The 25,672-nt window shown below is 31.1% G+C and overlaps 2 protein-coding genes across 2 annotated transcripts in view; both read right to left on the bottom strand.

Annotated features, from left to right (window-relative positions):
- Positions 1-12,085, bottom strand: part of LOC111631198 (inactive tyrosine-protein kinase 7-like) — a 34,459-nt gene extending 22,374 nt beyond the window's left edge. Inside the window, exons 1-2 of the mRNA XM_023375403.1 lie at positions 11,954-12,085; positions 7,296-7,589 (exon numbers count right to left, since the gene is read on the bottom strand). Coding sequence (XP_023231171.1) covers positions 7,296-7,589; positions 11,954-11,996 — 337 coding nt within the window. The 5' untranslated portion in view covers positions 11,997-12,085. The remainder of the gene's footprint in view (positions 1-7,295; positions 7,590-11,953) is intronic.
- A 7,524-nt stretch (positions 12,086-19,609) lies between these two features.
- On the bottom strand, positions 19,610-21,264 carry LOC111631203 (E3 ubiquitin-protein ligase TRIM9-like). Its single transcript, XM_023375408.1, has 4 exons — positions 21,142-21,264; positions 20,476-20,626; positions 20,170-20,394; positions 19,610-20,098 (listed from the first exon to the last, which is right to left on the bottom strand). Exons 1-4 carry the CDS (start codon positions 21,262-21,264, stop codon positions 19,770-19,772), a joined length of 828 nt encoding a protein of 275 aa, XP_023231176.1. The 3' UTR covers positions 19,610-19,769.
- Between the last annotated feature and the right edge of the window lie 4,408 nt (positions 21,265-25,672).

Genomic DNA, 25,672 nt, shown 5'->3' with positions numbered 1-25,672 from the left:
CATGAAGATTCTGATAAATTTNGCTAGTGTTTAAGATAACCTGCAAAATTAGATACGCTAGGAACTATTTATATAAAAATATCTTAAAACAATACAGAAATCACCAGCATAAACTTAATCCCGCTTACAACGCTCGAATCACACGCCAAAATAACGCAATCCATTCATGGTACCAGTCGTCTTCCCTATAACACTGTTGATTTTTCCGTTTCATATGAATTCCATGTTGTACGAGTCACTTAGATTTTACAAATACGTGAGTCGTTCACAGCCTAGCACACGTATTTGTAAAATCTAAATGACTCGTACAACGTGGAATTCATATAAAACGGAAAAATCAACAGTGTTATAGGGGGGACGACTGTATATAAGATCTCACTTCGCCCAATAGTCTAACAGGACACTTTCATTTTTTTTTAATGTATAATAATTAACTAATTAAAATATTAAAAACTAATTTACATATAATATTATAAAGATTTCATATTTAAATGTAATTTCTCAAAGTATTAACCAATAAGCGTTAAATGGAACATTCTTGGCAGTTTGCCAACAAAGTACACATAGGCGGTCCCTACATTTTTTTTTTCTTTTTAATTGACGTAAACGTTGCTAATGCATTGATAACGAATTATATTGAGTATCGGGTTCGATTCCACACGAAAAACAACGCAAGAAAGACTTATTTGGTTCTAGATTCGGGGCATAATTCCTTTACTTATAAGCTACATTATTTGATAAGGAAACAAATTAAGACCACACGACACTCTGCGGCTACTGTTATAATAAAATCATAGCAACAGAAAGAAAACCTTTATTAGCGATGGAAAACACACTAATAATTAATATTAAAAGAAAAAAAACGAATAAATATTTACATTAAAAGATCGTCTATAAAAATAATAATAATAATAATAAAAAAATTTACTCGCCTTTGTGTGTTTATGTTTAAAGTCTAATAAATAATTCATGAAGATTCTGATAAATTTACTCCAGAAAAAAAAAAGAAAGAAAAAATTATTATCCGAGTATTCACAAATGCGAATTATGCAAATCCTAGTCTTTTTGCAGAGTTTTAAATAGTTGCAGATTGCTTCCTTGTTTTGTTATTCGTGAGAAAAGCGCAGATGCCTCCGGGCTAAAAGACCTAAAATTACGAAAAAGTTGCAATGCACAGAAGTAGAAAATGCAATAATTTGTTAGCGGGTTGACAAAACGACAAAAAAATTCTCTACTCAATTAACAAATTTATGTATTTATCGCGTGTTTAGCGATAAACTCTCTCCCTCCCTCCTTCCACCCCCCTTTTTTTTTTTTGGTAAACACGGTGTAATCTTTAGCATTAAACTGTCAGCAGAAGCTGGTTGCATTTCACACGATGCTATTTGCAACTTTATATAAAAAGTTTTTCATATTTAAGATTTTGTTTTGCAAATTTTACGGTATATAAATCTTTGGTTTTCGTATGCAAAAATCTAATACTCAAGTGGAATATTTTAAAATTTAGATCTAGTGTAGTCTTTTAAGTAAAATGCAAGATGATTATTTCTGTCATCGGAAAGAAAAATGTCGACGTTTACGAGTTCTTCTTTTATATTATCTTGACTGAATTATAAAATTTCCATGTTACATAGTTCTAATTATAAATTTTCCTGAAATCTTTTACACTTAACTCTCTCTCTCTCTTCGGCATTAATTTTCTATATATTTTCATTATTGTTATCAATTATTCGTAGTTTTTTTTTTTTTTAACGACAGTCCACTGCATAATTTTTTTTTAAAAAAACTTCCACACTTCACCCGTATTTTATTATGCATTTTTTAAAATTCAAACTGTGCATAAATTAAAAGTACACATTATAAAAAGTGTTTTATTTTCAAATTAAGGCAATTTGTTAAGAACATTTTCTAATTTCTGTCGCTTTTTTATTATGAACTTTCCTTATTTTTTTGAATATTTTTACGGAATTTGTAATTTATTTACCTTTTATTTTATTTTTTAAAGTGAAGTTACCTTAAATTTTATTATTAAGTTCTAATATTCCAACATTCTTTTACTTTATGCACCATATATTTTGAGTCCTACACCATTAGATTCCGTGTATACTTTATTAAAGTGTATCGTCTTTTTAGAGCTTTTTTAACTTAGATTTTATTGATTTAAGAAGGATTTATTTTAAAATTTTCACCAATTTCTTTACTACGCACAAGTTTTACGTAGAAATAATTTGTCTTCTATCTAGAACAATGAATTTATTGTTACACAATGTACAATTTTCTTAATTTTAGTTAATATATTTCTGCAATTTTTGTTTCTGTTATTTGTTTTTTCTTATATTCTTAACTTTACGTTCATATTCTTAACTTTTCACAACTTTTAATATGTATTTTCCCTTCTAACTTTTGAAGATTTAAAGTGCTGTTTAAGGTACACGATTTTACACGAACACAGAAATGTCTCCACGCTTTTTTTTATAGCTTATTTCGAAGTTTTTTTCTTCGCTTTTAAACGTTCTTTACAAAGAATAAATTCTGAAAAAAGTCAAAGAAATATTTCGTGATCGTTCTTGTTTCATACGTCGCTGCATAGACTAAGGGCAGTGAAGCGCTCCACCAGTTAACAGATCACGCACCAGTTCTAGCACCAATAACAACTCAATTATAGAAGTGCAAAGAAACAGATGGCAATAAACAACCGCAATGAAATAAAAAAAAAAGAAAAAAAAAATGAAGTAGCTAAACAGAACTGGCAACACTTTCTCATATTTCCGGTTTTCAGCGCCATCTCTTTTAGACTTAAGCCAAGGAATGGATCCTTCCTGAAGGGGGGGATGCTCCATCAATCTGGATAAGTTACTAGAAGAGCCACAGCCCGAGGCACCCTCCCTCCCACTCTGTAGGTGTCTTTGATGTATTTTTTCCTGCACACAAGTCGTTAGAGGGTAGAAAAGGAAACGTTTGAATGCGCTTCCAAACCATCTTCCAGCTTTGGCGGTAATCTCCAAAAGAAATCGATATTCAGATAAATCGATCGGGATCAGAGTCGATTTAATTAAGACGGATTAATGTCGCGTGATCGATCTGATCGAATTTTAATCGATTATTACTTTAGCTCGTTTTCTATCGATTTTTAAAGTAGAGAATGTCGAAACTCAGCGTGTGGTACAGGTTGTGGTATAACGGACTTCTTACTGATAAAAGGAATAAGATCCTATCTAACCTGCACTTTTTCACATCTTTAAACTGTTTATTTCTTCCATTTTTTGGAACTTTGTGTGTAATTTTCACAATTATAAACCTTTCTCTTGGCTTAAAACTTGTATTACTTGATTTATATGCTGTTTTTACACAATTAAAGAGTGTAAAAACAGCAACATCATCACGTAAATCAGATGCTCTTCTTACCACCTGTAAGTGTTTTAGTACACATAAAGCTTAAAAAAAGGCTTGTATTTTAGTATAAAGTCTTTCTAATTAGCACAATTCATTGGCTTTAACCCAGACCATTATTGTTATACATTTTTCATACATAATATACTAATATTTACATTCATTATTTCAGATAAAGGAAGATCCGTAAAAGCTTTATAATTGCAAAATGAAAAAAAAAAATTATAGAAAATACTGAAAATTGGAAGAAATGGGCACTTAGAAGATATAAGAAAACACAGGTTAGAAAGGATTTTATTGTAAAATTTAATTTAAAATGCATTGATTGATACCTCTAGTGCTTACTGTAACAAAAAAGAGTTAGGCATTATTAAAAGGAACAGTAAAATAATGTTCCTTCAAAGGTAATCTATAAAAAAAAAACCACAGAATTTACTGCCTGATCGAGATTTATTCCTTCAATTTAACTTAATAAAAAGCTTAAATTAAAAGGGTTCAAGACCCGAATTTTAACTAGAGCATTTCCATTAAAGGTTAAAACTGTTGCTTGTTTTTTTTTTTTTTATTGGGAAAAGGAAGTTTCTACAAAAAAGAAAAAAAAAGGAAAAAAGAGGAACAGGAAAAAAAAATCACACAAGATGAAGTAATCAAATTCCTAAGAAATGCTTTTATGGAGTAAATTAAGTTTAGGTAAAGTTAAGATATCATAAAAAGGAAATTTTCGGTGTTGATAGAAGCAAAGCAAAGTGTATTGAATGCAGCCTTGCCTCATTTAACTGGCTCTTGCATGCAGCAGGCATAATGGAGAGAAGTTCATACATCATCCATTCACAATGTGAAGTTTTCGACCACAAATCACGGCTACATGTCTTTCTGGATATCCAAGAAGATTTAATTTTCCATGAAAATTGAAATTGTGTTTCTGAAAGAGATCTTCTTCTTCTCTCTCTCTCTTTTTTTTTTTTTTTACGTTTGTTTGAATTTTTGATTTTATCTGATGTTTCGAAAATACCTTCTTTCACCCTGTTTTACTTCAACACGATAGTTAGAATACGTGAATTCATCCTTACAAGTTATCGAGTGTCGTTTCTTGTAGGATTTCTGCTTTTTTAACATGAAAAATAAGTCGAATTTGTTATTCTTCCTACAAAAAAAAAGGAAGGGGGGGGGGAAAATATTATGTCTTTCAGAATTTGTATGGATAATTTCATTTACTGAAGCATTAAAATATCTTTAGAAATTTGAAGACTTTTATTAATAGATTCTATTACAAGTGGAAACTCTTTCTTATAATGGAATCTATTAATTTTTCTATATTGAAATCCTTAAAATAATCAGTAAACTAAAGTATTAAAGATTTTAAATGAATCAGCACTTTAGTACAGATCCTCTTCAAGAAATAGAATCTGCATCATTGAAAAAAAAACTTTACAAATTATAAAATTTCTCTATTTGTACAACAGTTAAATTTTTACCCAAGAAACACGACCCTTTACACGGATTTTTACACAGTAACTAGCTTTTAAATTATTAGATTCTTACACAAAAAAAAGTCATTTAGAGGGGGGAAAAGAATTCAATTTTCTCACAAGGATTTCGATAAAATAAACTATTACATTTACTCTACAAGGATTTTATTCCACAATAAACTTTTGTTTAATCGAAAACAACTATCTTTCGTTACAAGAATTTTAATCGCGAGATGAGTAATTAACTTAATATCATTCCATTACAAGGTTTGCAAGATTTAGCTTTAAGGATTTTATCTCTAAAAACCGAGTCATAAATCTTTACAAAAAAAAAGAAGAAGAAGAAGAAGAAGGAAGGAAAGGAAAAAAAGTCCACTTATAAAGGTTTTTTTTAATCGGGAAGCAAGTTGTAAATCGCTATATCCGACACTAGGAATGAGGTTACTAACAAAACTCGCAAGTTACAAGAGGAAGAAAGGAGATAAGCAGGAAAAATTGCTCACTGTTCTCTAGAGTTGGTGGTAATAGACAAGGATTACTACTGCAGCAATAAAAATAAACACAGTTTCGCCTTTCTTATAAGACAGACAGCAAAGAAAAGAGAGTCATCAGATGCAAAAATTTACGCAGAAGTAGCAGAATAAATAACGGAGGTTTTTAAAGAAAACAGAAACTAAGAATAAGCATTGAAAGTGTTGAAAAGACGGGCAGAAGATAGACAGGTAAAGAAATGAGTCAGAAGAAAGATTTGTTCGAAGGGGACAGGAGAGCAAACAGAAGTCCAGATCCTAACGAATGAATCGGATAAAGAAAAGAAAAAAAAGAAAATAAAATCCACTCGCCCTTGTTTTCTCGTCTCACTCTATCTACCTAATGATACTGAAACAGCAAAGGAACGTAATAACAAATCAAAGTTTGCTAAAAGGAAGAATTCCTGTGTTAGAATTTGTCCTAATTAAACAATTAAGGGGTATAACAAGTTAAGTAACTTAGCAATAATCGATTTATAAGTAATTTCATCACTTAAATCACCACCTAATAGACTAATGGATGAACCGGTTAGATTTGTTAGTTCGACTGTAGTAGTTATATTAATACATCTTCCATCCCCCTAAACTAATAATCGATTGACAGATGATTGACAAGGTTATAGTTCAGGAGGAGGAGGAGGAGGAGGAAGAAAATACCTTATTTTATATATATATATATATATAAAGGAGAGAGAGTAAGGGAGAATCGATTTTTGAGTAACTGGAGTGATATTATTACCCCAGTCACGAAAAACCATTCGACAAAAGAGTTTACCTGAAATCACGATCTAAAGAAGTTAAGGTATGAAGGACCTCCTTTCTCTTCCCCCATTTTTTTTTGAGGAAAGGGAATGTTTTTGATGATGTCATTCATTCTGTGACGAGTTTGTGAGTGTAATTTGGTTCTCGCTTCGGACTTGTACTAGGAACTATTGATGTAACAACATAAGATTTAGAGTTCTTTCCTGCTGTTATCCATCAAGTTGTCACACGGAGACATTACAGAGTTGTTATAATACATCAGATACGTCCAGTGCTGGTACCAGGTACATCTGTTTAAGTACGACACGCCGTTATAACGTGCAGAGCGACGCCTACACTGTCAAATCTAATTTCATAAACAAATATTTTTGAATAATTGTCGTTGTTGAGTTAATAAATGTTACAGTTTTCGTTTCTATATATATTTTTTTCTTTATGTTTTTTATAAAATAGAATTAATAATATACGATGTAGAACATTTTTGTTTTATTTCGGAATATTTATAAAAAAAATGACGTTTTTATGCATTTTCATGCAGGGGGCGCTTTGATGAGAATTCATCTCATAAATATGGCGATTACACGTGGGTTTGGTAATAGAATTTATAGGCTTATAACTAGAACCGTTTATAGGAATATTAATGAAGTTAGCATTAATGGGCGCTTGTTTAAATACAGCACGGTGCTCATTCCAGTTATTATGAAGATTGAACAATAAAAAGTTCCATTTGAAATAAATTTCTGTGCATTTTAGAGATAAAAAAAAATGGCCATATTTCTTTAAGGATTGAAATACTTTCGTCTAAATTTTACATTATATAAACCTGTTTTTATGTATTATGTAAATAGATACAGTACAGTACTTCAAAACGTAAAAACAGGCATAAAGATATACAGTAATTGTCATACAATACCGTGACAGGAAGGATGATTACAGCAGCGCTTTTTTGCTCGTAAATCCTAATTTTAAGCTCAACTACCGGGTCGATTTTCTTGAAACATACGAAAGAGAATAGTGCCATATCTGGTAGCTTATACATAAAACTATAACTGAAATAACTCGTATATTCCGTGTCGTAGACTCGGAAACATTATCATTTTTTTCATGAATATAAACAATAGTTTTGTAAATAAAGCATACTTACATTGAATGTTGATCTGAGCAGCCTGACTCACCAGCGAAATGCCGGTCGATATATTAGTTGCAATGCACTTGAATTCACCCAAATCATGCTGGGGATCGACTCGAGTTATGTGCAAATTACTTCCCTGTTGAAATCTTCGAGTCGTATTCTGTACCTTCTCGTCTTCGAGCATCCAATAGAAAGTGATGTGTTTGTTGTTCGATACGCCACACTCCAACGTGGCACTGTGACCCTTAATTACTTCCAAATCTCGCGGCTGGGGGCTAAAATAGAAAGTGTCTTGAGCCGCCACACCTGTCAAGGAAAAAAAAACAAAAGCAGAAAATTGATTAAGGTATAACAATTAGCATGCTAATGTCAGGGAATTAGTGCGTTTTATCTTTTCCGACTATCTAGGAAAAGCAGTGTATTCGGGAGGAGGGAGAGACAGACTGCAGTCGTCATAAAACTTTTATTGCATGGGACTACACAGCTGCCATTTTTCTAATGGTGGGACCGGTAATGAACAGGAGGGCGAGGGAACACTTTTACAACATCACGTTTGTGTGTCCAGAGTCCAAAGATAAAAGAACTCGGACCAAGTGAAGCGTGACCACTTCAGACCCCTTTAAAAAAAAGAGAGAGAGAGAGAGAGAAATAGAGAGATGGGGAGGAGAAAGACAAGAATGGAAAAAATATACAGAGAAGAAACATAAAATGCGAAATAGGCAAAAGGTTTACGCCCAAATTGATGTGCTTCTTCCCGCATTAAAGTGGCCCTATTGAGAAAAAGATTCGATTTTTGTGTACTCAATCATTCCACCCAATAAAAGATTGGATTGTAAAGATGCAGTTGTTGTGTTTTGTTTCTTTCTCCCCCCCTCTTAAACTTGGTTTCTGTAAGCGAGCCGAATAGAAAATTGGAATTTTTTTTTTCCTATTTGTTAAAGCGTTGTTGCTTCCTAACACAACCTGATGCTCTTAAATTTTTTTTCCTTCATATTTTATAATTTTGACTGACACTACTGCGTATATCTTGAATGAAATTTTATTTTATTTATTCTAGTTTTTTTCTCCCCTCCTTGCCAGTTGTAAAAGTTTTGGATCCTTCGTAACTCGCGCTGCAAATAAAATCGATTTTTCGTGTTAGGGAAGAGGAATAAATGGGCTCGGGGCTGTGCCAAGACGAGTTTTAATACATGCCCTGTTAAGGGATCCCTGTTAGCGTTATGTGTATATTCAACATGGGAACTGTTCGCTTTTGTTAAAGGGGAATCCGTAAGAAAGTTCAGAACTCCAGTCCGTTGAAAATCAATAAATGTATATTTTTTTTATTTTCGGATGTTAATCAAACAGATACTGATCTTTGTCCGTATTGTCCAGAAAGAGCAATGTTCTTGTATCCTTTACAATGTTATATATATATTTTTTTTCATTGGTTGGCATCACGAAAATTTCTGTTCAGGCGTGGAATGTGACTAGAATCCGACATCAGACGGTGTCGATAAACAAGAATCGCGTGTACTGCCTACGATTAATGTCATAAAAGTTTATGACGGTCTCTAAGCGGATACCAGAACTACATAAACCATTCGTAGGAGGAAAACACCCAGGTTGGGTCTGCTCTGTATATTGGTTATGGTAGGAGACAAGCGAGATAAGTGCGTGACATTCGGCATTCAAGAGCAAACTGAGATGTTTGAAAGTTTAATTAAGGCAAATATTGTCGTTTATGACTAGGGATATAAAATTCCCCTGAAGTAAGATAACTAGAGTGAATTATTTTAAACAGTTCACGTATAGTTAAATGGCATTTCTATTATTTTAATACTGCACGAATTATCATCATTTAGAGTATTTATTTATTTTTTTTTTTTTACGGCTAGTTTTAAAGACGATTATATAAGTAATTACGGCATTTATTACTATAATCGACGTTAATTCGGAAAAGCTTAGCTTATGTTTTTCTATAGATCTCGATATATTTTAATCAGTTGGAGTGCTCTTTTACTAGTAAATTAAACGTTATAACGAGTGACGTATTAACGAGGGTAGCGTGAACTTATGGCAATGCATGGGGATGGAACCGAAAAGAATATTGACTTCTCTTATGGCGCGGTGGGACCCGATCAGTTCCTCAGGGATTAGCGATGATAGCTTATCTAGGATTCCAAACTCTTTATTATGGATTGTTTCGTCATGGCGTTACTATACCAAAGAAATTTTTTTAAAGCAATAGATATATTATTTATCTTAGAATTTTAAACTTATGTTAGATTATATGAAAGGCTACATACATTTAAATATGTAAAAGAATTGTTTCTATCACTGTATGATACGTATTCTTGTACAGTACACTGCATTCATAGGCTACAAGAATATGTATTATATTTGCATACACGTAATCTAAAACTCGAATACTGATAATAGACAGCAAGTAAGAGGCGTACAGAACAAAATAATCCAATACTGTAATAGTACTGTACAAGATATACATAGAACAATACACAGAACACCAATCCAGGAATGCGAACGGTATTGAATTAGAATAACATATAAGAAGGATCTGCGACAGTAAAATATATATTTGCATACACAAGACATATAAACAATACATAGAACACATAATCTAGAAATCCGAAACACAAGAAATATACAAAACTTGGAATATTTGCATATAGAAGACACGTCACAAATAATTCAGATTAGAACAGAGTGAAGTGTAAACGGGCAAATAATATAATTTATTTTAATTCGACTCTTTGCAGATATGGAAGAAAACTACAACAAAAATGCCCCGGATGTTTAATTTTGCACCAAACAAACCCATTGTTTGGTATCGAAGGCATTTACTTGATTCAATTAGCGTTTGCGTTATCTTGTGTCGGGAAATTAAATCTCTCATGGAAGAGTCGCTAATGGCAGCCATTGCTACATTTCTGCGTCCTTCGTGTAATTGGCTGGATTTTTACTATTGTTGCTCCCCTTGTGACATTTTAATTTAATTTACCTTCCACCTATATCTGTCTTTAAGGCAGGAATCCCATTCCTTCTAGCTACTAATGAAAAGTTTCAGCCTTGCGAACAGTCTTCCAAGTAGTTTTAATTCTGTTGAGGAATCGACATCATGGACACGAAACCTTGATAAAGTATAAACACAGCTCAAGGAGATAAAATCCGTTAAAGATTGTATCGGGCTGGATAAAGAGACTTAACAGAGGTACAAACGGGGCTATTAGGGGGTAGCCATTCTGTAGACACATCAGGGAGCAAACCTCGTTAAAGAAAATACCATCAGGGTCGATCTGTGATAAAATATATCCCCTTTAAATATATATTTTGAGATAAATCATATTTTAGATTATGGAGCAAACTGTTAAACACGAGAAGGGGTGTGTAATTTAAAGTATAACAAGTAAGTTAATACTAGCATTTTATAATATTATAATAACATATTAGATGCTAAATTCGATTCAAAAAGTACTAAAGAATAGATTTAAAATCCTTTAAAGGAGCAAAAAATCTGTTAACGATTTGTATCAGGGCAGATAAAACTGACTTAACGGAGGATTAAATCAAATTAGGGGAGTGTCGAGTCGCCGAAAAACATTCAAATTTTGCCAAAAACTTAACGAAACAAGTTGTGAGGTCCTAAAGTAGCCAAAATCTGTCAGTGATCTGTATCAAAGCAGATAAACTCGGATAAGGAGAGCTTTAGCAGGAGCCAAAGCCAAGCTATTTAGAGGATAATGGCCCTGAAAACTGACATTAGGGGACAAACCTCGTTAAAGGAAATACACCAAGGAGTCGAATCTGCTATAACACATATCCCAGACTAAATCCAATTGAGTAGAAAGATCCTTAAAGGTGTTAAAATCTGTTAAAGATCCTCATATAAAAACTCAGTTTAAAGAAATATGGATTTAGGACTTAAAAAAATTTATGCTATTCTACATCGGGAGGGTCCGAATTTATCAAAATATACGAATGTAGATTATATACAAGTCGACCCACTATAACATTGTTGATTATTCCGTTTTATATGAATTCCATGTTGTACGAGTCACTTAGATTTTACAAATATGTGTGCCAGGCTGTGAACGGCTCACGTATTTGTAAAATCTAAGTGACTCGTACAACATGAAATTCATATAAAACGGAATAATCAACAGTGTTATAGGGGGTCGACTGTATAAACACATTTTAAAGTCACTAAAATCTGTCAAAATCTCGCATCGTGGTAGAAAAAAAGGAGAGAGAGAAAGATAATTTAATTCAGGAAGCGTTAGCAAAATAACGAGCTCACTTAAGTTTATACCGAGAAGCTAGAACGCAATTAATTCTAATTGTGATTAGAATTAATTAGCATTTTTTTAAATAACTAATTAATTTATTATTCAATACCGTCATCAAATTACTTTATAACATTAAAAAATATATGAATTTTGGAGGGGGCTAAATTCCTCAACAGCTCGGCTTGTCTGTCACCCCCCCATCAAATTTGGTAGGCCCTTGACAAACAGTAAAGGTAATTAACACGTGTTGAAGTAAATCGGGTTCGAACACGTTGAAAAACCTCGATATAGCGACATAATAATAAGGGGCCCACCCGAAATTACGTTTTAGAAGGGAGAAAGATAATTAAATTCCTTAATTAATGTAAGAAATTTCGTACTCACCAGCTAATATCCATGTGACGATAAACTTCCACGCATTCCCCATAGTGTCAGTCAATGTCAGTCATCGTCATTCGTCCAACAAGCAACTAACGGGCCCACAGACTGCACTACTCCATTTGAAGCTGTCAAACCCACATTCAAGTGAACCGCGCCACTACTTCACAGCTCGATGCATCCGATATGGAATGTAGTTCCTAAGATTTTTTTCGTCCCATTCGAAAGAATTCATAAAGTAAATATTAAAAAATATCGAAATTTGTTAACAAGTCGAATTTAATATAAATTTTCTATATAATTACGTCATTAATAAGGTATTTCTTAAACCGATACTTTGCTCCCTTGATGACGTTTAGGCGCATTACATTACACGTTAAAATTCGCTTATTAATAGGAAATGAGCACTTTAGGCCATTAAAACGAATTTAATTAAGCTTAAACAACTTAAATGTATTAAATTAAAGTTAATTGTTGCCGAAAATCGTTGAAAATTCTCTTCTATAATTCTGCCATTTCTGGAATTCATGGAGATTTTTCGAAAGTTGAAAACCCGAATGATTTTAGTAGCGGGGGAGGGGAAAAAAACGTTAAAAAAGGGGACATAAAACGGTAAGAAATGGTATCATTTACGTTATTGGCTTCATAATTAAGTTTAGTTGACAGAAACTGTAACATCAAACCCGGAACTTCTAAGTTATTGGAGTGATAATAAACGTCTTTAAGCTTTCAACAAAATCCTTTAAATCTTTAGCATCGCTGCGGGCTTTGCTTGAATAGTTTTGCTTCTCGAACCCTTCAAAAACATTGCTGTAGCTTATAACCCCCTATCCTAAGTTATTACCCTCATAATTAAGGTTCTTTATCGTTTGGAGTGTGCTGGCTTCTCTCAAAATTATTGGCATTGGCCTTTTTTTACTGTGGATTTTGGATCCTTGTAGTAAAATTCTCTCGAAGGTTTTTTTCAATTTGCAAAGATAAGAATGAATGCTTCAAGATTAAAATAAAGTAAAGGATATATTATCTAGTTATTTTAATTGTAAATATCACCAAACAAGATTTAGTCATATCTTTTGTATGAATTTCAAGATATGAGCCCTTAAACTGCCTCCTAAATATGCCCTTTACCCGGATCTTGTCTAATGTCTTTCTGTTAAAGGGGCGGTTGATGATTCTTTAATGAATTTTCCATCTAGAATTAAATTCAGTAGATTGTATGTCTTGTTTTTCTCCCCGTTATATAACCCTTAAAATATGATATATTAAAATAATTAGCGAGAGGGAAAAAAAATCGACACGTGCTACTAGAATAAGCCGTTTATAGGAGGAAAAAAACCTCATAAAATTTTTTTTTATATTTGCTATAAAAGTTTTGTTTTTATTATAATGAATCCCATATAAAACTTCATTAAAATGGTACAGACACACACCCTTCGCTTACAGGATATGGATTTATGACTAGAACTGTTGAAATTAAAATTGCGGCGTTGAAAATTCGTCAGGACCAATTTAAACCATTAATACTTGCAAGCATAATTAACTCGTAACAGAAGCTTAACGTTCGTTAAATGTGATTTTAACTTCCAAGTACGAGATAAAATCTTTTAAAATATATCCTTAAATTAGTTGAAAACTAAGTAAAAACACCAAGAAAATCTTTCTGGAGGTTAACAAATACACCGATGGTGCTATTAAAGAAGGAATTCCACCAAAAATTCGCTAATCCTATCAGACATCGGTCGACTGACCCCCCTAAAGAGTAAACAACTCCCGGAAGATTCGCAACTTGTAAGTACAATATTACCGATTTCATCCCTTAAGGGTTTCGTTTTAACGAATTACTTTATGAGAAAACTTTTTTTCAATGTTTAAATATATTAAGAAGAGTGAATTTCTAACAATACTTCATTCATATAAAGAACCGCCGAGAGAATAAACAAAAGATGTTATCGAAAATGTAATGGCGCCGGCACATAACACTCTTGGAAGACTAAGCATAAAGGTCTCCTTTATGCTGACTATTGACGGGTTAGTTTATAAGTTTAAATATATTACAAGCCGAGGGCGTAAATCATTTTTTTCCTCTTTTCTTTTTGGTCTTTCGTTGCAGTAAATTAAATAATGCATTTTAAAAATTTTCAGTCTGCATAAATCAATTGTTGACTCGCTTGTCACATAACGTTAGAGGCATAATTAAAACTTTTTTTTAAAGATTATTATAAATTATTATTAATATTAATGCTAATATAAACGTGTCAAATTAATAATAATTATAAATGTAAAATGCAGACGAAATTTAAAAAATTATTATAAATTTAATATAAAACTTCAAAATAATTAGAGGGCGCTTNAAAATTTAATTTGCTGCATTATTATCGCTGTAGAGAAAGGAAAATCTTATGTATTTTACGAGTACAGAAAAATATGTATCGCTAAACACAGATTTATTTCAGTAGAAGATATGATTCAATCGGGAGTTTTATGTTAAGATAACACAATATAAAACGAAAAATATTAAAAGCATAACTAAACTTGAAATAGATTTAATAAAATCTAACAATTAAAAATAAATAAATATAATATAATAATAGTTTACTTCAAATTTTTTTCGTTAATTTAAAAATATATAAAATTTAAAAATCAATTAATTACTTGTTAATTTAATTAAAGAAAAATAAAAGTAAAATAATTTTTTAATCGAATTGTTTATTTGATTTGTTTCAAATAAGCTATGAATGATTATCAAGAACAAAATAAAAAATTTATAAGTTCAAAAACTTATAAATAAAAATGGTAGTTTAGTGTATTTTCTAAAATCTGTATTAAGAATATTTATAACTTTTTTACTTAGTTATTAAAATAAAAATGTAAATTTATGCATTAAAAACGAAATTTTGAATTATTTGTTTAACTTACTATTCTGACATTATTTACATGTTCAAACTGTAGTTTTATTTACAGAGCTATTCTAAACGTGTAAACTTTTCATAAAGTAATAAAAATTGTTTACAAGTTCTACATTTTCTTGTACATAAATCAGAATTATAAGTAAAAAAAAAAATATATAGGTTAAAATATCTTACCAAATCTGTTATATTTTTGTTTTAGTTTCTGTTAACTTTAAAAAATATGCTTGTTTATTATTAACATATTTTAGAATCATTGGTTATTCAGTGGCTAGTTTCGAGTTATTAACATTCGCGTCGTGGAGTTTTATATTGGTACCTTGGAAAAAAGGGTTATATTCATTGTTAACAGGCAGAATTGATGCTATTATCGAGTGTTGCCAACAACGAGCGAAAACTTATTCAATCCCAGTGTTAAGTTATAGCGGTAAAAATTAGATTTGTATTTCCCCCCTTTCCGAATGTTGAGTTATTGAAAGTCCAGTTTCTGGGACTCTACTATAAAATGAAGAGTAAATCAATCAACTGTTAAAAACAAGATTTGATAAAATAGGTATTTATAAAATATAATTACCAGATAAATCAATTAAAAACAAATATTAAATACAGTATAATTTATTAAATATATATATATATTATTCGTCTCGATATAGACAAAGCGTTCTTTTCTATCCAGGCTCCCATTATGTCTGCGCGCTCTTGGATATTAAGAACGTAACACGTAAAAATGTTGTAAACTAATTAATTCCTTTATTTATTAAGAAATTAGTTAATATGTAGACTTCTTTTTCCCACTATACGCCTACTTATAAATATTATATAGGCCTATATATTTATAAATGTAAGGTTTTAACAATTTCATTTGTTCTATGTAATATTGCAAGCTTTATTTCAGTCATCTACGATATATTCTACAGTATATAACTTAACATTATATATATTATACAACATTATAAAGCATTATATAAAATATAATCTTTTAACATAGAGATTAACAAGATGAGTTCAAAATGGTGATAATAAATGAGAAAATTCTAGACCACTTATATGCAAGAAAATATTTAGACACTATAATCAAAATCTTACATTAATACAAGTTGTTTGCCACTAGATATTCGGAAATACAGTATGTGATCATCTTCGATGTATTGGTGACATTGTATTCTCCTGTGTATCGTTTTAGTCTTCGTATTTATTGATGTTCGTCTTGTACACATAAACTATTAGAGTTTATGTGTACATGGGAGCTCTGGGAGTTTCCATATCATGTTTTTCCATTTCTGTTCGTTTCTTGCTTATCGAAAGTGTGAATACTTCATGTTATCAACATCCAATAAGAAAAAAAACTTTGATATTTGTCCATATATTGGCCTATTGAGGGCCGTCGAGAGCTTGTATAGTACCCGGATAGAGCAGGCCCTTTTGCCATGTTTTTTTTTGAATTGCTAAGAAATAAGAATGCTATGTAAGCTGCTAATGAAAACTTTCGTAAACACACTTCAGTTCCTCTTAATAAACTTACACAACTTTTTTGCTCAGCTACCAGAATATGTCATCGGATTTGATGTTTACGCTAAATAATTACGGTTATTAGACTTCCTATTTATTGAATATTGAAAGAAAGCCTGGAAATTTTCTCCTAAAGATGTTAAACAAGATTAATATTAATATAATGCAATGAGACGTCTATTTATAAAACTAAATTTATGTATACGCACTAATTGAGGCATGAAATTCGGAAATTGAGAAAAATAGAGTTGGTAAAAAAGAAACTGCATTATTTTAAAGATAATTAATTATACAGATAATTTTAACCAATAAAACCTGCATTAAAATGAATCATAAGATTCATTTTGCATTGAAATGAATCATAAGATTCATTTCAATGCAAGTTTTGTTCAAATTTTAATATTCAAAATAATTACTGTATCATTTATTATATTTCCATAAATGTCATTAAATGAACAAGAGATTGAATATATTGAATATATATTGAATATATTTTCTTTAAGAAATATTAAAATATGCCACCGAATGTATTGAATTGTTGCTAATACAAATTCCTCTTTTCTGTGGTGAAAATGGATATCTCGTAGAATTGTAAATTTGTTACAATAAAAAAATATATTTTTACTTCAGTTTGTTATTATATTTTGTTATATTAATCGAAATAAATGGAAGAACTCTGTTTAAAAGCAGAAGATTAAGTATTAAGATTTAAAATGTATCGCATTTAAGCTGTCATTTTAATGCGAATCATGTAGGCTTTTTGTATTTTTAATAAGAAAGCCATTTTCATCTGGCAAAACAGGATACAGTTTAATCGGATAAAAAAAAAATGGCACCCAATCTTGACGGTATAATGAATGCGCTTAAATAGGCAAAACGCACACGAAAAAGCTAATTTTAATAGGTGATGACACGATAAAAAGAAGGAAAAATTATCGAAAAAAATTTTTTGAAAAAACAGCAAACAGATAGGATGATGATAATTTTTAAAAACACTCGAGAAAAATAATAATAATGTAGCTTGCATTTTTTATAATGTGTTATTCTTAAATTCGAAATACAAGATAAAAATTTAATGGACATTCAGAAGAATATTAAACGAAACGAAGACTAACTTAGTTATATGACAAATAAGGAAAAATAGATAGCCTATAATTCGTTGGTAAAATAATATTTTACCAACGAATTATAATAATATTATAAAATAATATTTTAAACAAACGTTGAGAACAATTTATATAATTTATAATGCTATACATATTAAAATAACGAGAATCAAATCTACACAAATATAATATCTAGTTATTTTATGATTACTTTATTCTTGAATTTTTTAAATATTCTGCATTTAAATTATTTAGTCTTTAATGCTATATTTTTCAGTATAAAGATTTAACAACATTTTTTTAAATTCATAATGGTCTTAAGTTGTATTTTGAATATTATTTAGTAAGTTTAAAGCACAGTGAAAATTGATATTAATTCATTCATTCCTATTTTATATTTATAAAAATCGACTGTATATTATTGTCGTATTGTCACAATGTCGGGCTGCAATTTTTAATCATATTTTAATTTAAAAAATTACCTGGCTTCCGGTCCAGACCCGAAGTTCTTATATAGTTAATCAGGGCCTAAGCTTTCCATATCTGGTCTCGATTTTCATCTACCTAACTCCATTCTGTAGATTAACGAAGGATAGACGGACAAACAACAGTGGGAATATATAAGTCTGCAATTAGGTCTTAATTGTTTAAAAAAGTTTTTAAAACTTTTTAAGAGCCAATAGAGGGCGTAAATAAAGAGTAAGGAGAACTTTGATTGGCAAACAAAATTAAAGACTCGGATCAGGATGCAATCAAGTCTTACTGTATTGCGGTAAATAGTATTTTTGGAATTAACGATTCGGAGAGAGAAAAAATAAAACCTCTTGTTTTATTGAGGTAATTGTCTAGTTCCCTCTTCTCCAATCCTCTTGATCAGCTCATTCCCATGACAATGACGTCACATCACCAGGCTAACACGCAACTTAACTTTAATGCCGAAGAGAACGACCATATTTTCCTTTTCTAACACTCAAAGTAGAAAAAATAACGAGCGGTGAATAGAAGTTGATTAAAATTTTAAGATATTTCGACGAGAAGAAGAACGGCATTTAAAAAAAAAAAAAATGCGGCCCGTTTTTTTTTTAAACGTTTAAAGTACGCCGTCGATGATTGGTCGGTTTAAATATATTACCCATTCTATAATACGAATTACGTAATTGTTATAATGGATGCTAACAGTACACGTACTGTATTTAGGATTACTGGTACATTAAGCTTAGTACATAATCCTTTATCATTAATTATGCATATGACATTAATATATTATGCTGATGTAGTAAATCTGTTAGAAAATAAATTACATTCGGTGTAATTCATTAAGAGCGATCCTCGAATGCCATTATATAATGGGCATTAGTGTTTAAATTAGGGGAAAAGGATTCGAAAGATGGCACCGAGTCGTTACTTTTGATTTGGCACAGTTTTAGTATCACCAGGATTATTATTTCTATACTTTTTCGGGGGTATAAAATGTTGATATGGAACATTCCTTCAACTTTAAATTTTGTAATTCATTTATAACATGTTAGTAGAGATTTATTCAGGATTAAGTCATTAAAAATTACATGTTTAAGGATGAGCTGTGATTTTTAAAATAATTATTTTTAAGGATTTATTTGTAATTTTTGGTAATCCAGAACTATGTTAAATGGAAAGAAAAAAAAAATTAAGAATGTAATCGATGAGAATAATTCTTAAGGATTTATAGGATCATTAGTGATCTCTTAGAAGAATAGATCGATCTTTTTAGTGGCGATAATAGGATTTATTCTTAGGATTTCTTTGTTTAAAGTCCACGTTATCGTTAAATAAATCAGGAACCATTCACTGGTAACACCCAGATACGAATCTGGCAAATCCTCCAGGATCTTTTTTTTTTTTTTTTTTTTTTTTAAATTCGGGATTAAACCACTCGATACATACTAAGCCGAGAGATGCCATCAGCGCTTTTTCCACCCCTAGTTTTAAAGATCCAAGAAGAACATTTAACAAAAGAGAATTTTTATTTATTCCCATTTTACGATGGAAAAATGTGAAGTCCTTCTGTCGGTTCTCAAAAAGTAAGGAAGAAATTCATAAAAAATATGTTAAAAGTTTATTCTTAATAAAACCATTGTAGTAACAATACTACTGTAGTAATAAATAAACGAAGGAGGGACGTTTGCTTTTATTATTATTATTATTATTATTATCATCATCATTATCATTATTATTTCTTCTTCTAAACAACAAGAAACTGTGTTAACATCTACACATCACGTCACGATTCTCTAACAGCCATCTACTTCATCATACAAAGGATCATTCTTCTGTAGGATCTTTATCGTCTCCTGTTTCGCTCTCGTGTTCGCTGTCAGTAGGAGGATCTAGCCCTGTATGAACAGTCACTTGAACGTTGCGATTGATACTGACGGCAGGAAAGAACACACCCTCCAGATTACTGAATGCCATGGGTCCTTGATGATCGTCGTTTACGTAGAAGGACAACTGTCGTCGTTCCAAATCGAGCAGGACACCTATAACCGATCCGGCTTCGATACCCCCTTCGATTCTGGTGTGATGAACGTCCGCGTGCAGGAACCACGAGCGCTGATGATCGATGTACATGCTCCAACCCTTTTCGTCTTTACCTATTGAAGAAGAGTGGGAACGATTAGGATGAACGAGTGGCTTCCGTTCCTGTAAGGAATGTATTTATTACCTAGCATCAATTCTTTCGTCACGTCATATCTGCATACTCCGAATGCAGGATCGGCGTTGTTGTCATATCTGTCTATGGTCACCTCCCAATAGTGTACCCCGCGTAGGAATGCGATGTTTCCTAGAACAACTCTATGCTCGTAGCTGTCTGTCGTGACTGTCTGATTGTCGTTTGTTAATACAACATCCGGGTGGGATGCGTTGGGATCTAGGGTAAACCACGCCACTGCGGGGAAAAGGACAAAAAACTTAATTGCACCCCGGAATAGCGTAATGGGAGGGGAAGAGATTGTAAAAAAAAACATACCTTCGGCCGTCTGTATAGATACTGTCTCGCTATAAGGTCCTTCGCCGGTGCTGTTGTATGCTTTAACACGTGCTGTGTACACGCTATTGAAGTGTAAACCGTCCACTGTGCAGATGCTCTCTTTCCCGCAGTACACTTCCTGTACGGGAATACAAAATCACATATTAATACACGGTAAACTAGTAATATAGTTTGTATACAGTAAACCGCTTTCTAATTGGTGCATAACCAGAAAGATCTCACCTCTCTATTGTAGTTTTGTATACGTTAATTTCATACGGGTGGTCTTAATCAGCACCACGTGCCAATTTAAGTGACCAAACTCCCAATTAGGAGAAAGTAAACTTTTCGAAAAGAGAAAATTTGCAATTTTTATTAGGAGAAGAAAAAAAAAGGGGGAGGGAAGGACTTTTAACCTGTGAGCGGCCAATTACTCCCTTTTGGAAAGCAGTCGATTAGGGAGTCTGTCAACACTTTAGTATAGCATAAAGCAAAGAGACAAAGTGGTCTTCTAGTAAAAAGGGAGCTGACAGTCGACTATGCGAGAAGTAATTGGAAGCAGACGAACTCTGACGATCAATCTTTGTCACTTTGTCACCAGGACCAGATTTTTGTCCCAAATTTTCTCTAACTCGATATGAAAGTCATCCGTCTTATCGTCTTTACTTTTATTTCTATATTTGAACTCCTTGAAAGACGAAGAAGAAGAACAGGAGGAAGAAGAGATGGAGGAGGAGGAGGAGGAGGAGGAGGAGGAAGAAGAAGAAGTGAAAGAGTCGATTCGTTCATTTTGCATTTGGGAATTTACAACCACTGACAAGAAAATCCTCTACATCTTTTTGTTGAGAGGAGGGAGAGAGAGAGAGAGNTTAAATTAGGGGAGTAAAAAATGGGATTAAATTTAACCGTATAAAATTGAATACAGGGAGTGTGGCTAGTGTTAAAAAGAAAAGAAAAAATTAATAATAATAATCTACTTCCCATTTTATTGCTGATTAATTTAATCAATTTTATCTCGTGCATTAATTTTAATTAAGTGAACGGATTAGAAGTTCTTTATATAACTTATAATAATTTCCTAATTGTTGGAGTTGTGTATAATAATTTCCTATTTGTATGATGAAGTGTAGTTTCCAACTGAATTCAATTTTCGTTATAAGACACTTCTTGACGTGTAGAACAGTTTGCGCAGTCGTTCTCCTAACCTGTCATCACCATCCATCTCTTTGTAAAGATAATGCGCCTGATGTAATTATCAGTATGTTTGCCAATTGAACTGTAAATTGGCTATAAATATGCACTGTTTAACGACGTCTGCAACAACCCATTGTATAAATCCCCGTAGAAAGTCTTCGTCTTGTTCCATTATCCAATCTAAGTATATATATACAATATATATATTTTGTAAAGTTTTTATTAAAATTTATTGAAATATTTTGAAAAATGATGTATAAATGAAATTATTTTTAAAAAAAATTTTCAGAAAAGTGTATAAAATACATTTATCACTATGAAATATATCACGTGATACACGATTCAAATATGAAAAATCGGATTTACCTATCAATAAATGACTTATGAATGACGTAAAAGACGTATTTACGATTTTGGAAATCTTTAAATCAAGTTTTATCTATTTTAATAAAATTTATAAACGTAAATATTCCTTCTATCGATTTCCACTTTTTATAACTGGAGATTTTTCGAAAGTTGAAGACCCGAATGATTTTAGTAGCGGGGGAGGGGAAAAAAACGTTAAAAAAGGGGACATAAAACGGTAAGAAATGGTATCATTTACGTTATTGGCTTCATAATTAAGTTTAGTTGACAGAAACTGTAACATCAAACCCGGAACTTCTAAGTTATTGGAGTGATAATAAACGTCTTTAAGCTTTCAACAAAATCCTTTAAATCTTTAGCATCGCTGCGGGCTTTGCTTGAATAGTTTTGCTTCTCGAACCCTTCAAAAACATTGCTGTAGCTTATAACCCCCCTATCCTAAGTTATTACCCTCATAATTAAGGTTCTTTATCGTTTGGAGTGTGCTGGCTTCTCTCAAAATTATTGGCATTGGCCTTTTTTTACTGTGGATTTTGGATCCTTGTAGTAAAANTAGAGATGTTTAAAGTGGAAATTTGACAGCTTTGTATAGCTTGCAAATACATCCTTACAGGACAATTTTCTATACAGTATGTTTTTATATATAATATAATATATTGGGATGTTATAATATACTTAAATGTATCTTACTGTATTTAATTAAAATCATTTGCGGTTCTTAATTAGGCCCTAACACGGTGAACAACAGGATCATTTGGTGGGGCCTTAAAAATTAAGTACTTTTTTTTCGATTTCTCAATTTTACGTAGACGAAGTACAAAGTTAATGCTCCACATAAGCAAATTTGGTCCTAATTTTTAATTAATCGTTATTAATATATATGTATATATAAATCTTTCTGTCTATAATCAAATTGTGTGTTTAATTATTAAAAATTCAAATATCTTAGATAACAAACCTTAAAAATTGATTTGCATTACGATGGTCCGTATATTGTAAACGTGAAGGTCCTTTATTGCAAACACATTAATACCTTTTTAATGATATTCTTGTGTGATTTAATGGCAATTTATTTATTGCAAATTTATTTTTAATCAAAATTCAACCATTTTTAATAATAATAATAATAATAGTAACAAAATTGGTCTCATACTTAATTGTATATTAAAATCCGAGACAAATTAACTTTAATCAGTATCATATTATTATATATCTATGAAGCAATATCTGGGTCTAATAACATATAAAATTAATGCTCATAAAGGTGCAATTTGCTATTTTTCCAATTTATTTTATCTGCCATTTATATATTTTGGCACATTATCTCTTTGTAGAAAAGAGTGCAAAGTTGGTGATGTAGTGCTTCCTTAAAAAAAAATAAGAAAAATATAATAAAGATAAAAAAAACCCATCTATTTACCGGACAGCATCAACAATGGGGTGATTGCCGAGCAAGGGATTAAAATTCCACACTGGCCTCTCCGTGGTCCTGATAAATCTCACAGAAGTTTTGAAGTGTTCTATTGAGTTGAATTTACGCTAGAGAACAGAGATGCAATACTCTTCAACCCAAATCTGGGTCATTCTGTGTGTGATGAATGCATTCATTTCTTAAAGAATGCATTTACTGATGGATAAAGTCAAGCATACACAATTCAGGAAGAGATAAAGGGAACAGATGAAGGAGGAAGAAAATAAAAAATAGTATTGCTCCTTTATAACTCCACGTCAGAAAATTTTTCGAGTTGTATATTTAGAAAACGTGTGAATTCATTAACATGCCAGAAAATACAGCAGGGATGTAAATATAATAAAGTAAAGCGATCCAAAAACAAATGCAACTAATCATTAAAAATTCTATTTTTCAAGGTTATAAAAATTCAAAAAATTAAATAAATAATACTTTTATAGCAAATAAACTGGAAGTAAACGAAAATGAAGAGAAAACACGAAAAAAAATCCTTTAAAAAATGGTTCAATTATCACACTCTTGTGTGGCTCCATCTGTTGACACGAAACTACACCATAATTTTTTAGACTTAATTGAAAAATTATAAAAAAAGAGTTAATAATTAAATTAAATTATTTTTATTATATTTAACGTGAAAAATATCTTAAAAATTTGATTAATAATGTTTAAAATTCGTTATTAGTTATTTAAATGATGTTTGTATTGTTATAGGCAAGCCAAACTGAAATGATTTGATTAGAAATCTCTTAATTTTATTGACAACGAACTGTTAAATTGATTATAATATTCTAGTTAAAGGGGGGAATTTCCGTAGATCTTTTGAAATCCTTTCTCCTGGGGGAATATAGTCTTTCCCTGGATAAACATTGCAAGTAAATGATTGGTAGATTGTTCAAGTTAACGAATATAAATGAAGCAAAAGATAAATTTCACTAGAGAAAGGGAAAATTTCAATCATTAAGCTTAAGCCATCGAAAGTCACAAGTTGATCACATGATCCGCTTTCTAATTAAAACTTCTAACTTAATATTTATATTTATTAATAAAAACTATATTAAATTGTTATAATAATAATAATTATAATTACATTTTTATTATATTAATAAAATTTAATTTAATTAAAAAAAATATATTTATAATTTTACACCTGCTACCATCTAGTTGACGACATTAGAATTAATTAGTTTTTAAACTTTTTAAAGTTTTTATAAGCGTTATTTTAATGTTAAAAATTTAATATTAATTTTTGTTTGATTTTTAAAATAATTTTCAAAGATAATAATTTAAAATTTTAATAATTTTATGATATAAAATTTCGTTAACTTAATCGCCACTAGATGGCGAAAGTAGCGAATTGTCTTATTAACCAGAGAACGGAATACGTTTACAATTATATTTATTTTATATTATTTCATATTTAAGAATTTAATTAAATTATAAATATTCATATTTTGAGAAAAAGTTTATTTAAAGTAATAAGTAAATTCCAAGTTTATACTTCCAGACGGTGTTAGATACGATCTGAGTTTAAGTGTTGCCAATTCTTAAAACTTATTTAAAAAAAAAAAAAAAAAAGTTTTTAAAACTTTTTAAGAGCCAATAGAGGGCGTAAATAAAGAGTAAGGAGAACTTTGATTGGCAAACAAAATTAAAGACTCGGATCAGGATGCAATCAAGTCTTACTGTATTGCGGTAAATAGTATTTTTGGAATTAACGATTCGGAGAGAGAAAAAATAAAACCTCTTGTTTTATTGAGGTAATTGTCTAGTTCCCTCTTCTCCAATCCTCTTGATCAGCTCATTCCCATGACAATGACGTCACATCACCAGGCTAACACGCAACTTAACTTTAATGCCGAAGAGAACGACCATATTTTCCTTTTCTAACACTCAAAGTAGAAAAAATAACGAGCGGTGAATAGAAGTTGATTAAAATTTTAAGATATTTCGACGAGAAGAAGAACGGCATTTAAAAAAAAAAAAAATGCGGCCCGTTTTTTTTTTAAACGTTTAAAGTACGCCGTCGATGATTGGTCGGTTTAAATATATTACCCATTCTATAATACGAATTACGTAATTGTTATAATGGATGCTAACAGTACACGTACTGTATTTAGGATTACTGGTACATTAAGCTTAGTACATAATCCTTTATCATTAATTATG

Source organism: Centruroides sculpturatus, unplaced genomic scaffold, assembly GCF_000671375.1.
Source record: "Centruroides sculpturatus isolate CEXI.00-Female unplaced genomic scaffold, Cexi_2.0 scaffold602, whole genome shotgun sequence".
NCBI classification, from domain to species: Eukaryota; Metazoa; Arthropoda; class Arachnida; order Scorpiones; family Buthidae; genus Centruroides; species Centruroides sculpturatus.
This window is presented reverse-complemented; position numbering and strand designations above follow the sequence as displayed.